Consider the following 15,810-nt stretch of genomic DNA (forward strand, 5'->3'; position numbering starts at 1 on the left):
GTGGTAATTGATGCAGCAGCAAAAGCAGGTGAAGGAAAAAAAGCTCCCACGGTTAAGGAGATTAGGGGGAAATGGAGAGATGCAGAGTATGCGAATGTGAAAGCATACGTAGCTATCTTTAAACTTATATGGCAAGCCAAAGGATGCACGATCACATGTGATGGTTAGACTAGCCCAACCAGACGTAGCATGATCAACTTCATGATCAACTTAGGAACTATATACCACAAGTCAATTGATGCCTCAGAGGTAACGAAAAATTCTACTTATATTACTAGACTAATGGATAAAGTTGTGGAAGAGATTGGAGAGGAGAATGTAGTGCAGATTGTGACGGATAATGAAGCATCATATAAGCTTGCAGGACATACGTTGATGAATAAGAGAAAACATCTTTTTTGGTCACCATGTGCTGCCCATTGTATTGATCTTATATTGGAAGATATTGGGGAGAAAAAGAATGTTAAAGAAATGGTCGAAAGGGCAAGAGAAGTGACTAAAGTGTCCCGTATCGGTATCGGTTGGCGTAACGGTGACCTCCAAAACCGATACGGATACGAGGTCGTAACGGCGATACGGGGTCGTAACGGCCCGTAACGGCGTAAAATATTTTTTTTGCCAAAAAAATATTTAAAAAAATATGTATTAAATCCGGAATATTGTAAGCATTCCAAATATACATTCATTTATAAATTGGAACATGTTTATGGTGGTGCAACGGTCCACTCTTTGGTGAGAAGCCATATCGGACTGTCTGATTAATTTTTAAACCAGGTAACCTGAATTTGACTACAAAATGTATATATTTAATTTTCTAAATATCTAATTTATATACTTAACAATTTAATATCTTTCTCCCAGTAGTTCTTTAAAAAAATGAAATTAAATTCAGGTAGATGGCGTTGCCAATTTCGGGCTGACTGGGAGGACCAATCTATGCCCCAAATTAGCCTCAAATTCATGCAATTTATTGTCATTATCCCACTTATGTATTAATGGACATTTATTGGACAATGAATCATGAAAAAAATCAAAAGGCCCTATTTTAAAAAATAAGAGTACACAAAATAACAATTAAAACTATTCAAATAATTTGATTTTGGCATTGTGAGTTAGCAATTGCAATTTATAATTTAATTGGTAAATTTTAAGTTAATATATGTCTTTCGTACAATTTTTTAAGGGCCCAAATTAGGCGGTACTCGGATTGTGAAGTGTAGCACACATGTCAAAGTTTTTTGGGCCCCACCCATGAGGAATGTGTTATATCTAAACCGTCCATTCATTTGACGAGATCGTCTCAAGGCTTGACACGAAAAATAATACAGATCTAATTATCAAGTGGACCACACTGCAAAAAGCAGTGGGGGATTGAACGTCTACCATTGAAAACTTTTTTGGGATCACAGAACTTCTAGATCAATATGAAATTTGTTTTTCCTCTTCATTTAGGTCTTTTTGACCTTATGAACAGATTGGATGCAAAATAAATGTTACGGTGGACCTACGAATTGTTTAACAGTGAAAATCATCATCTCCGCTGCTATTTTTGGTGTGGTCCAGACAATCTTTGGATACGATTCATTTTTTAGGTAATGCTCTAAAATAATATTTAAAAATAGATGAACGGTGTAGATATAATAAATACATCACTGTGGAGCCCATAAAACTTTGATCTCCTTTGAACCGTTCGTACAACTCTGAGCTCGAGGAGTGTCAGCGCTCGTCTCAGCATGACACGTACCTACAGCAGCTTACGCCTGCAAAAAAAAAAAAGAAGAGAGGGAAACCAAAAAGAAAAAAGAGGGAAAGAAGAGAAGAAAAATGAGGGAAAGATGGAAAGAACAGAGAGAGAGAGAGAGAGAGAGAGAGAGAGAGAGAAGGAGGAGGAGGAGGAGGCCGCAGCCGCAACCGCAACCGTAGCCGCAGCCACAGCAGGGCCATAGCAGGCCGAGAAGAGGAAGAAGAAGAAGAAGAAGAAGAAGAAGAAAGAGAAGAAGAAGAGGAAAAGAAAGGAAAAAGGTAAGGTTTTCTTATTTATTTTATTTATTTTATTTTTCCAAGGCCCGTAACAGCCATTACAGGTCAGTAACGGCAGTTACGCCCGTAACGGCCGTTACGTGTACAAAAACGGGACTCAGCCGATATGGCCCTGTATCGCGTAACGGGTACCACCGTTACCATTACGTATCAGCCGTTACGGCCGATACGTAACCATTTTGGGACACCCTGGAAGTGACGACGTTTATTTACAACCATAATTAAGTAGTTGCAATAATGAAAAAGTTCACGAAAGGACGAAAGTTGTTGAGGCCTGCGACGACTAGATTCGTAACAAACTTTATAGCATTAGAGAGTTTATTCCAGCATAGGGGAGAGTTGAGTGAGATGTTCGCTTCTCAAGAATGGCTCAACACAAAACATGGGCAGAAGACATCAAGGACACCGATTGAAGTTGCGAACACCATACGGGACAACAAATATTGGAAGAGGGTCAAGTCGATCCTAAAGGTGATGGAGCCACTAATGAGGGTACTCCGTCTTGTCGAAACCGATGAAGCACCTACCATGGGCTTCCTATACGATGCCATGGATAAGGCAAAGTTGGCAATTCAATGTGATTGTAGAAGCTGTGAGTCTTATTGGAGGATGATCGACAGGAGATGGACAAGACAACTCCATCACGATCTCCATGCAGCAGGTTACTACCTAAATCCTAGGTACAGATATGCCCAATCATTTATTGCGGATGATGAAGTTCGTGTCGGGCTAAAGAATGTGATAAAGAGATTAGAGCCTGACTAAGATATGCAAATAAAGGCATTGAATGAATTAGATACATTTGAAAACTACCTGGGTAGCTTTAGAGATGCTCTTGCACAGCATGCAGTATCTAGATTGCAACCGGCCGAATGGTGGATTAATTTCGAAGAGTACGAAGGCTCTCCAAAAAATTGCAGTAAAATTTTTGAGCCAGACAACATCTTCCTCTAGCTACGAAAGGAATTGGAGTTGTTTTGTGCTTATTCATTCAAAGAATAGGAATATATTGCAGACTAGGACATTAGATAGACTTGTCTTCATGCACTACAATATAAAACTAAGAATGCGACGACATCATAAGAGCATTACAGCCGCCGATGACGCAAACTATGTCCAATAAACGTGGACAATATTTATGATGAGGATGACCAGCTTCTACCTTGGTTGGAAACAAGAGAAAAGCAAATTGAAGAGGATAGTGAAGAATTGAAAATTGATGACCCAGAAATACGCAGAGCGCAACAAGAGAGTCGAGCAGATGTGTTGGACCCAGTAAGAGGGGCATCGTTTATGCCAAGTACGGGTACGGCTCAGGATCAACAAAAGAGTACGAGCAGTGATAGCATGACCATGTCGAATGATGGTGATGATGACCTCCCTGCCCCTGGTGCTGGCACTTCTGGTGTTGCTCAGCACCCTATACAGTTGTCTACAGATCGCGATGCCGATGAACATCGACGAGGTAGTACACGAGGTCGGACTTATGAGTATACCGAGTCACGATATAGCCAGCAGGAGGGTGCGTCTAGTGGTGCACCGGGTCCAGGAAATCCGGAACATCAGCAGGCTTATGGTCATGCTTATTATGATGGATATTCTTATGGTCAATTGGATTATGATTACGGTGGTTATACTGAGCCTGTTCCATCACATTCATGTCGGAGTAGTCCTCCCAATCAATATCCATATGATTATAGATATCCAGATCCAAATCCAAGTTACTCATAACAGCAAACATACTCTCAATCTCAAGATTCTCAACAGTCTGAGTACGGGCACCAGTATGGCTATTCGACGGGCACTGATGGATATCCTTACTCGGGGTCGGAGTCGTTGCCTAGTCAGGATCAGTCATCCTCTGGTTTCGTTGATCTAGTATTTCCTTCTGGCATTGGATATTATGGATATGCAGCACCTACACCTATTGGACAGCCTCAGCCTAATGATGACGATGACGATGATGTGGAGGTCGAGCAACCACAAAAAAGCAAATTTTCATTTTGGTGGTGACTTATGATTGTAAGTGTATATTTGTGTTAAGATAAGTATTTGCAGCAGACAACTCACAACAGTATTATTGCAAGAAGCCAAGCACACACTTGACACTGCCAAACTTGTATTTAAAATAGCTCCACTGACAACCAATCAATCAAGTAATCCTTAATCAAGTTGCAGGGGCGTATATCAGACACTACTATTTATTTATTTTTTAATATTCTTCACACTATCACAGTCACGTGCACCACACTGCACAGGACCACAGGTATGTTCGAGAAATTCCTCAAAAATAATTGCAAACACCTAATGTAAGATATTTTCATATTACATTCATTCTAATATATCTATCATTGATAGTAAATAGTTAGAAAATTAAATATATGAATTTTGTAGTCAAATTCAGGTTATCTGGTTCATAAATTCATCAGACAGTCCGATACAACTTCTCACCAAAGAGTAGACCATTACACCACCATAAACATGTTCCAATTTATAAATGAATGCATATTTGGAATGCTTAGAATATTCCGGATTTAATCCATATTTTTTTGGCAAAAAAAAAAAAAACCCGTATCACCGTTACGCCCCCGTATCCGTATAGATATCGAAGGGCACTGTTACGCCAACCGATACCGATACGGGATGCCTTGATTTCTTCCTCTCGTAACCCTGCATTGTATTTGTCTAAGGGGACCTTCATACTAGCTATCTCCTATTCAAATATAGTGCTTTCCTCCTTGATATCTAGTTCTTGAATCTTTTGAAGAAGCGCATCAAATTCAGCATCTTGGTTTCCCAAAACAGCTTTCTTCCATACCTTGATATGTTCTTCCAACAGTTTTAGCTTTTGAAAGAGCTTAAAACACGCAAAACCTTCTATTCATAGTTATGAATATCGGTATTGTATCAGTTGATACAACGTATCGTATCCATGTCGGCTGGATACGATATGCAATACGGTACAGTATCGGTTATTAAAAAAAAATTTAAAAATTAAAAGGTTATATTGGGTCGTATCGGCTCGTATTGGCCATGTCGAGTCATATAGGTACTGATATTGTTTTGTCGTATCGGTTCAACCAAAACAGCTATAAAAAGGCCGCAATCGGTCCTTTTTTCATTGTTTCTCCTTCCCTTTATTTTTTCAATGAGGGAGCATTTTAAAGGCATTTCCAACCAGATCTAAGATCAAAAACTTTTTTATTAGCATCAAATCGAAGGATTCAAGCTATCGAGCCTAGTTTTACAAAAATTGAAAAAATGCATGAATATATTGTTATAGTTGTTTCAAATTGGAATCCCATCAAAACAATACTAATTACCATTTCGATCAAATTGTGGTTGATTTCATCTCAATTTTGGGTTTTTAATTTTTTTTAAATTTAAGAATTCTTTAAAATTTTCAAAAAAGAAAATAATTTACTTTTTTTATATTGCTTGTTGTTAAGATCTACTAATTCGGTCTTGATTTAGGGGTTTTTCTTTTTTAACTTTTTTTTTTAAATTTATGCACAAATTTTCTGTAAATTTCAAAAAAGATAAAAATCTTTTTCTACAAATTGACGTTAGGATGCTTGAGGAGTCTTCTACTAATGATTTCACACATGCATTGACTGAAAAAAACAAAAAAAAAAAAAAAATCCTACATTTTTATGATAACTATTTTTTTTAAAGATTATCAACATTTAAAGTATTTCTACATTCACATATTTCCCAACCACACACTTGACACTGCCGAACTTGTGCTTAAAATAACTCCCCTGAGACTGACAGTTACTAGTCCAATAGTTGATAGATAGTCATATTAGTAATAATATGATATCAATTTCTGACATATATCAAACAATTTATACAAAAACAAAAACAAAAAATCAACACCACACGCCTTACAATAGGTCAACGTATCAGGACAACATTATTACCAAAGAATGGTCCAATACCCCCATTGAATACATGGTCAAAATACGAGACGGAGAGGGAGAGAGAGGGAGAGAGAGAGAGAGAGAGAGAGAGAGAGAGAGATTAGATTCATAGATATCTCATTTTTTTTCCTACCATTCTAATATTTTTCTGTGTTTTTTATTTTTATTTTTATTATATTTTTTTGCTTTGAAACAAAAAAATTTGGCCGATACAACCCCAATACCAATATGCAACTCCATATCATATCATTTTCTTGCCGTGTCGATATGCCCACTAATACCAACATTTAGAACCATGTGTATATTTTGGAATAATTTGCACCTCTTTTATAAGCAGAGAGAAGCCTTTTAACTCAAGCCACGCTAGTTTGAGTCATAATGGGTGTGGCCCCCAATTCTTTTCTTCCAAGGATAAGATGATTGGGCAATGATCAGATATCAATTCTCTTTGTTGTACCAAAGGAAACTTTTCAGCCTGGTCCGTTGATAATAAGAATCTGTTAAGTTTTAATTTGACCGAGTTAAACTGTCCATTAGTCCATGTGAATTTCACATCCCCCATCAAAGGGTCCAACAAACCATTCTTCAAGATCTAGGAAGAGAAATCTTTCATGTTGCAGTAATGTGACCACCAATAGATTTTTCGAAGAGGTATCTAACTACATTAAAATCCCCACCTATGCACCAAGGAAGTTACCACCTATTCCAGCACGAATCCAATTATGACCACAGTTGAGACCGACGACCAGGGGTGGTTTGGGAAAACAAGAAATTTTCTTGGAAAAAAATTCTAGGCAATCACTAACATGTGCCAAATTAGCGCATGTGGGATGCTTAAAAGATAAACAAAATATCACAATAGTGACCATGCACATGTGGGATGTTAAATGGTGACAATTATGCACCCTGGCACTATTGGCACATGTGGCATGTTTGGAGCAATTGAAGATTGATGATGACACGTGACACATTGGCGCATGTGGAGTGCTTTGCACATGCAAGGCGCAAGAAAAGATGAACAGTGGTACGTGTGACACATTAGCACATGTGGGGCGCAAGAGATGGATGGGTGGCACACTACCACATGTGAGACGCTTTACACATGTGGCATGAGAGAAGATGGAGGGTGACACATGGCAGATTGGTGCATTGGCACATGTGGCATAGTGGAATGTGTGGGGCATAACTGAAGATAGACAATGGTTCGTTTGGCACATTAGTACATGTCGCATATGTGAGGTGATTGAAGATGGATGGTGGCACATTTGGGGCTCAACCTTTGAGAAACCCATTTTTCCTTCCATCATGGGAAAATGCCTTTCTTAGGGGTAAAGGTGGGAAAAAAAATTATTTATTTTCCAGCAAAGATAGAAAGTGACTTTCATGAGAAACAATGTTTCCTTTCCTTTCTTTTCCACGAATCTAAACAAACCCTTATGGATGTAGAGCATCGGTAAAAAGGAAAATTTCTCAAAACAAAGGGAGCCAAGACTCAAGACAGAATACAATAAAAGGGTGACGAGCAAAAGACCATGGTTGTCAAATCACCTCAAAATCCTAGGCAATCCTCCAATACAAAAAAAGTGAGAATTTTGACAAAAGAACGCTTAAGATCTTATAAACGATAACTTTTGCATAAAAATCCTCAACACTTCATTTCCCAAAAGAGGCCTTGACTTTTCTAGTCGCAAACCAATCTTTTTGGAGGGTGAAATAACCAAATGCCCTTTATGTCTTTGGATGGTGAAATAACCAAAAGCCCTTTATCTGTGCATAAGTGGAGTCAAGAATTTTGGTGGTATTTGTATAAATTAACATCCAACCCCTCCAACAGGTGTGCAGTGTGCACACCATGATAATTAGACACCCAAAAAATCAGGCCAATCCAATCATCATGTTGGCCACACTGTAAAAAAACCATGAATACCACCCAAAACCTCTAAATTCTCAACTGGCACACATGATGATTGCATTTGCCTGATTTTTGGGGTCATCTGATCGTCATGGCCGGGTTCATCTGTTGAACAAGTTGGATGCCATACAAACATCATGTGGGCCCCATAATGCTTCACTCACCACTTTTGTAGGAAACAAAAATAGATGAAGCCTATTTTGTTTCACTTGCAAAAAGATTGTTTTGTGACTTTAGAAAAGTCAAAGCCAATTTTGGGCAAATCAGATATCTTGAGAATTTGTCACAAAAATCCTGTAGATGTATAAATAAGTTACCTCAAAACTGAACCATGACAACTTCACAAGTTCCAAAAATTGAGCCACCATAAAATGGTAAATGTGAACCAACATAACAAGAAGTGTTGTCATATGTGATCGCATATTCGCTTATGTGATCGCATATGCCATAGTGGCATATGCAATTTTATGACCATTAGGCATTACGCCATGGCATATGTGATTGCTTATGCGATTATGCAATTATGCGATCGAATATGCGATTATGCCATCACTTATGCAATGAAAAAATGTAATTTTTTTGGAGAGCTGTGCAATCGCATATGCGTACAAGCCCCATATAAAATCACTTACGCTATTTGACAACAATGATAACAAGCTAAACATTTAGAAATGAAAGCTATCCTCGTTAATAAACAATAATTCGTGTCTTTAGCCAAACCAATATAATTAACCAAGGGCGTGTTTAGATGCAATATCGAACTGAACCAAAATTATCAGTCTAACATAGTCAAAGAAGGCAAATTGCCAATTCCTTTTACTTTTATGAATAACCAAATTTAGTAAGAATGGGAGAAAAAAGCTTTTTCATAGACCATCACGGGCCTAGGCCTAGGTTTTACTTTAGGTGCCAGATTTGGACATAACTGGGCCCAGCCCAAGCCCAGCCAGTTGACAGCCTAATGAGAACCAAGGACACAGCCAGCTTAAAACAATATTGCAGGTTACCCAACTTACTGAGGTACGTTGCACTCGTGTACTTCCTGGAAAGCATGTGATCCATCAAGAGTTTGAATATCCTTCCCAAGCTTCTCTCTCTAGTCGGTCTGCCTTTCTCAATACCGTGTCCTTCATGTCTTCATGGTATTCAATCACTCTGACAGAACATAAATAAGTAAAAAACATATATTCATAGCAATATCAGCACAAAAGAGAACTGTAATATTGTTTCTGAATGGCAACCCATAATGGTGAGAAGTGGGATCAACCTTTCCTTTAAATCAACATCCCATATCGCTAAAATTTTAACTGCCAGTAAAGCTGCATTTGTAGCATTCTCTATTGCAACAGTTGCAACTGGAACCCCTTTTGGCATCTGCAGACTCCAAGGAAGCTTAAGTAAGTGGCTTGTATCCCATGAGGATTTGATGCGATGCATATGCATACATATAAAGGATGACAAGAGCCTCATGATGATGTTATGTAGAACCACTTTTCATGAAGGGGTCGTTTGGCAGCATGGATTTGGATTCTGACTTCAGAATCCAAATCCTAGACTTTCAAACCTCGATTTTGCATTCTTTCATTTACATTTGGCGGCCTAGATTTTTACTCAAGGGAGCCTCAAAAGAGAGGATAGAGCAGTTACGACAGTTGGAGAAGGTTGAAAATCTAGGATTTTGCACCCCACCTTTTGTCTTTGATTTTAAAAGGGGGCCTTTGAGGATTTTCAATCCAAGTTCAATTTGAAATACATGATTTTGGGGAGTGTCAAACATGACTTGGATTGAAAATTCTAGATTCCAATTCCTAACTGCCCAAAATCCATGCTGTCAAACGACCCCTAAGGTAACTTGGTAGGATCATCTCTTAGTGATCGGCATTTGTGTTCATCCATCTACATGCTCATGTGTACATATACACTACTACGAGAATGCACACAAGCATTTAGATATATGAATACATGCAAGCATGTAAAATGATGAGAACCATACATAGTGCTAGCAAAACAGTGTATTATATACACACAAGTGCACGCCTAAACATTGTGGGACAACAATAGAGAAAGGGTAACAGCCTTCCTTTTTTTTTTGTCATTTTCATGCTTTTCTTCTGTATCATAATGGTCACTAAAATGCTCTTTCACAATGGTTAGTAGCAGTTGACTATTATAAGTTCATTCGAACCCTGAACTAAACGCATGCAATATTCTTACTTTAAAAGGTCAGAAATAAATGAATACACAAAGGCCATCATACACTCCATTGCTTGATCATAGATCTTCTATAGCTCTTCCATGTCAATCTATGTTACCTTTTCTTTTCACTGGATAAGATATTCGTAGACCATCTCATCTCATAACTTTTCTTTGACCCAACATGGTTGATCTCTTGATTGGCCTCTTAGGCATGCCTCCCATGTATACTTCTATGTCATCATTGAAATCAACTCGCTGCATTATTTTCCAACAATCAATATGTTGGTAGAAATTAATTTGCAAATTGCTTATGATAGGATTGAGTAACCTTTACTGAGCAGGAGATAGGTTTTCATCTCAAGTGGAGGATATAGATATGGAAGTGCATCTCATCAAATAATTAATATTCTTAAGAATGGTGAGCCAGTTTTTCTTTTTAAATTATTAAGGTTTCAAACAAGGACAACCCATCCACTACTTTCTATTTACTCATGGAAGAAACACAAGATGGGTTTTCATCTCAAGTGGAGAGTTTATCAATGTTTTCAGTATCTACATATCAGCCCAATATATCCCACGATATTTCCTATATCCCACCTGTGCGATACGAAATGCAAAGCTGTTGATCTAGAATTCAGCCACGTGGTGCACCTGTGTGATTTGCGAGCATGCCAAAACCGATTGTGGTCCGATTCAAACCGAATGCCACTAACCCCAGGCGTCGAGATAGAGCAGTGTGAATTGAATGGTGGTAGACCGACCGTCTATTCTGCTGAGGGTGGAGCTTTTCCTCCTATGGGTTCTTTTTTGCCTTGGGAATCAAGGACTTTCAAAATTGCAACAAGTACTACCTCGAACTAAAATGAACAGCAGAGCTTGTAGTTAAAAATGACAAGACCTACCACTAATATGGATCACCAACCTGACTGAAAGTGGCAGGGTGCTTAACCAAGTAGTGCGTTGACAAGCGAGGAGTTGGTAATGCCGAAATTACAAACTACTATCGACCCAGCATATGAGCATAGGCGGACGATTCCTAAGGCTATAGTCTTCCTTCATATCATGCACACAGGTGCAGATGGAAGGAAATTACAACTACTAGCTAAGACTAAGTCGGTCCTACGTAAAGCGGGGATGGACAGAACTACTCCTAGATTCTATCCTAGATTCCAAGGGGTCCATGCTAATGAGCGGTGGAGAGGATTAGTGTTCCAGGGGACTGGATAAGCAGCATTGTGCTGGATTTGATTTGTTTGAATTATTTGTTGATTTGATGATTGATAGATGATCCTTAGATGATAATCTCCTTCGTTATGTATAAATTTTCCAATGCCATCGTGAGGATAACCACTACTTACGTGGCGACATCATTTCCTACCAACTGTAAAATGGTGGTTGCCTTTAGTCATTTGTGTTTTTCCTCCGTCGAATGAATCCTTATCAAGATAATCGGTTATCGATCGTGCATTGATGTTGATGTACCCTTAACAGTTACTCATTCTTATCCACGGGTTACCCAAGCGGTACGACTCTTCGAAGCCTAGTTACTAATGAGTTGTCCTTCGTATTTTTAGCGCACATTGTGAAGATTTCACGCTTGCAACATGCCTACAATTGCATCGTCGAATCTGGCATTCTCAGATCTCGTCCAAACAATGACCCCCCTACGAAACGGCACTTCTGCCTCTTCATTCTTTTTGTAGGTTGCGTCCACATGTTACTCGAAGAAGACAATACCGTCTCTCTACCACAGCTTTTATCTCGAAAATCTCTCCTTATCATCATCTGCATTTAATGCAACGCATGCGGCGTGCCTATAAATAGCCATTCGTCTTTCTTCTTTATTCTCTCCTACTTCCGATTTCCATAACCCTAACTTCCTCCTACTCTATCCATCGAAATGGCCCTGAAGAAATCTTATGTCACCCCGTCATCGATTTCCCATCTCCTCTTCTTCCTTTGCTGGAAGAGCTCCGTGTTTCCTCTTCCCGCAAGTAATCTTCTCCCCTGAATGCTCCACTTCAAATTCAATGCTTTTCTTAGATCCAGCTTTCCCTCCTCCTATGGATGTTTTTGAACTCTTCCAATATTTCCCTGCCTATGAAAGGATTCTTGATCGACCATGACTACATTGATTAGAGTCATTGGCAACTGGGTAAAAACCCCAAGATTATGTTCTAAAATTCCTATTGAATAGGTTCGCTGGTACAAAAGGGCTAAGGCCAAATTCCAACCCTTATGCTAGAGAATTGGTATTGATGAATGTCTCCATATGTCTGTTTACGAGATCATTCCTGATTCTGCCATTCTCGTTGTTGTTGCTTGTTTTTTAAGTCGTTCGACCAATTCTTTTCATTTTAGATGCGGTCCTATGAGCCCCACCATTTTAGACATGTGCCCTGACAAGTCTTCCACCTATATGGGATGAAGTCTACCTGGGGTATCATGCTAATCTCTCCAGCCCTCCTTTCGACAATTCTAATGTGAGGATGTCGTATGGCCCTTACCTGGAATGTGTGGCCAAGACTGAAGGTGATGTCTCCCATCAGGAGCATTGTGCTTTCCTCCTGATGTGGATTTGTCGTTTTTTATGTTGTCCCAGCCATTCAGCCAACAAAAGAGTATACCGACTTGATGTCTCCCATCAGGAGCATTGTGCTTTCCTCCTGATGTGGATTTATCGTTTTTTATGTTGTCCCAGCCATTCAGCCAACAAAAGAGTATACCGACTTGATATCTCCCATTAGGAGCATTGTGCTTTCCTCCTGATGTGGATTTGTCATTTTTTTTGTTGTCCCAGCCATTCAACCAACAAAAGAGTATACCGACTTGAGCCGAAGCCCTTGTGGCCAGCCAAAAGATAGCATTGGTCCCTTTTGTTCTTTCTCATCTCTAGCAAGGTCTTCATGACCTTTTGACCAAAGGTCCTCATCTGATAGGAGGTCCTTTCTAGCTTCTCCAACTGTGGTTTTACGAATATTTTTCCAATGTTTTATGTGATGAGATTCCCGAGGTTGTTAACCATTTTTCTTCTTACAGTCGACTAAGGATTTCTGCCATTGTAAAGTCTGATTCCTTTAGTGGTTATTTGTCCTTTTTTCTTATCTTTTTGATCTGATCAATCCATTCATGCATTTTTCCCATTTTTGGAATGAAATATCGGTTCAACTGGTTTACCGATAAAAATTTTGACACATTAGACCCTGAGATGATCCAACAGTGTTATTTGATCTGGGCCAATTACCTCCTGCCTCAAGATTTACCGATTGGTGGCATTGGGGTAAATCGAGGAAGTAATGCCAAGAACGGCATAGAGGTGTACTCTCCCAATCTCCTCACCCGCCAATTTGGTCTTGGCCAGTCCATTCTTTTTCCTTTTTGCCATCTTTCTCTCAATCAAGCTCCCCATGACTGTCTTCACATTAAATCAATTGCCAAGTTTCAGTCCGTCCTTGTGCAATACTCCAAAAATGCTCAACTCATCTCTCTAGTCACTTTTCCTAGCTACCCTCTATCAATAGATACTTCTAAGACCTGGTGGTCTTCATACTATGAGAGCAAATGGAAGTTGTCAACCCAATCGATCATCAACAAATTATCCCCACCTATTCGGTCTCCAAATGCCAAACAACTAAGGCACGGTCGTCCGAACCTCTAGCTTGCTAGAAGGGGGCTGTCTTCAGCCAAAAAATCAACCTAATCGGCCAATGAACTTTGCCACCTCTGCCTAAAGGCAAATAGGAAGGGGAAAAGGATCAAAGTCACTGCACCCGACCCGATGAAACCAGGTATTCTTTAGACAATTTTGGCTATACAAGCCTTTCAAAAATTTGATAATGTGAAGTTCTATCCCAAGAAAACTTTGCCAAACATTGGCCTGATATGCAGAAGGGTTTGGAGAGGCGTGAGCGGCTTCATGAAGGTCGACGTGAGAGGAAATGGCATAAAGCCATCCTCTATATGGTTATGGGAGATAATAGATAGAAAATTTTACTTTACTCCTTGCAATAAGGAACCGCCACCCCCTCACCACATCTAAGTTTGCTTTGGCCCTTACTGTTGGACCTCTTCATCTAGAGGTGACATTTCACTGGCCAATATGAATGCAGCTCTGTCTTCTTATATTGGTTAAATGGGTACATATTTGGACGGCCATTATTCTTTCCTTTTTCGTCTGACATCACACTTATGATGTCGTTTCTTCATTGTAACTCTTCCTTGCATCGATCCAGAGGCAGTAATGAGAGAAGATCCACTAAAAGTAGCAGTAAGAGAAGACTCACCACAAGCAACAGCAATAAAAGATCCAGTTGTGGTCTCTGAAGGTTTAGTTCTTGTTTATTGCCCCAATGAAGAAGAAGACATTAATCATATTCTGCTCATGCAACTCCAACGTTCGCTTTGCTTAAAGAATCCTCCTGTGGTTCATTTGTCGAATCCTCCTTCGGCTTTGGAATCGTCCTCTCGCCAAAAAGAGAAGGACAGTAGTCCCTCCGTGACTTTGATCGAAGATCCAAACACGCAAGCAAATTCAATTAAGAGTCATGAGCGTTCGCTAGTGACCATGGAGCCTACTACTTCGTACAGGCAACTCTGTCTCATCCTCCTGCTGACTCAGAGAGGACCATTACTAACGACCAACCCTCCAACAATCCAGCTCTAGTTTCAGTAGATTCCCCACAAGTAAAAGAGTCTTCTTATCCTCCACTAGAGAAAATGGATTTCGCTTCAATGCCTCAGTCCGTAGAAGACCTGGAAGTTATGTATATTTCTCTAGTTCAATCTTTTGAGGCAGATTCAATGGTAGTCGATACTCCTCCAACCTCACATCCTCAATTTGATCAGCAATCGAAGCTCAACCATCTAAAGAAAGAGATAGAGGCAATCTTGTCTTCCGACCTAACCAAGCTTGCAGTCAATGGTCGGTTGGAAACTTTAGTTGTGTTGGTCAACAAACTGGAGTTAGCGGGAGCTTCTAATTCGACCTCTCCACTCAGATCACTTTGTTGAAGCAAATTCTAGTGACTGCTCATGACTATAAAGAAGCCAAAGACAAAGTCAATCGAGATTAAACTTCTCTAATGCCTCTCTAATGGCTGGTTTCGACTACGACCGCCTCTATTCAAAACCTGTGTTCTGAACTTCAACAAATCAAGGACTTGTCTACCGAGAATAATTCGACCACGGCCGAGGAGTCAATCCAGAAACAAATAGAGGAGCCTTGATCCTGCTGAACATTGTGTGGCAACTCTTGAGGGACATTCCCAAAGGGAGGTACCTTCATGTTATAATAGTGGGTGTCAGGAAATCTTTCATTAAGAAACCCCAAAATTCTATTGAAAGCTTCGACTCAGTGTATTAAATAGCATCTGTAGCGTAGCGTAGAGCTGTTGTAGCGTGCCAAGTAGCGTAAATCCCTTGTAGCGTAGGCTACAGGGGTCGTAGCGTATGCTACGGATGCGTAGCGTGTAGCCCAGGTAGCGTGCGCTACTCTGCACTTTTTTAAAAAAAAATTCTTTGTTAAAAATGGTGGAAAGCACTCTCCAAATGCAACTTCCTCTCCCTCTCTTCAATCTTGCAATCCAAAAGCCCATCGAGGGGCTTCTTTGGCTAATTGTTGGAGCCTATAAGGAGGTCCATTTGGTGCAGTTTCACGATCATTGGAGAAATGAAGGAGAAATCAAATTTCCCCAATTCTAATTCCGGACGACTATGCAGCTTCAAATTTCAGAGTTTTCA

The 15,810-nt window shown here is 39.7% G+C and overlaps 1 protein-coding gene across 5 annotated transcripts in view; it reads right to left on the reverse strand.

Moving 5' to 3' along the window:
- LOC131251449 (phosphoribosylaminoimidazole carboxylase, chloroplastic-like) overlaps nucleotides 1-15,810 on the reverse strand; it is a 97,627-nt gene that overhangs the window by 6,679 nt on the left and 75,138 nt on the right. For 3 of the 5 annotated variants that reach the window (XM_058252145.1, XM_058252144.1, XM_058252143.1), the window contains exons 16-17: nucleotides 9,143-9,249; nucleotides 8,892-9,030 (exon numbers count right to left, since the gene is read on the reverse strand). The exons of 1 other annotated variant lie outside the window; for it this stretch is intronic. In XM_058252145.1, the coding sequence (XP_058108128.1) occupies nucleotides 8,937-9,030; nucleotides 9,143-9,249 (201 nt within the window). In that variant the 3' untranslated portion in view covers nucleotides 8,892-8,936. Of the gene's footprint in view, nucleotides 1-8,891; nucleotides 9,031-9,142; nucleotides 9,250-15,810 lie in introns of those variants that run through there. One more of the 5 variants, XM_058252147.1, reaches the window with a different exon arrangement.

The sequence above is a fragment of the Magnolia sinica genome, chromosome 7 (assembly GCF_029962835.1).
Source record: "Magnolia sinica isolate HGM2019 chromosome 7, MsV1, whole genome shotgun sequence".
NCBI classification, from domain to species: domain Eukaryota; kingdom Viridiplantae; phylum Streptophyta; class Magnoliopsida; order Magnoliales; family Magnoliaceae; genus Magnolia; species Magnolia sinica.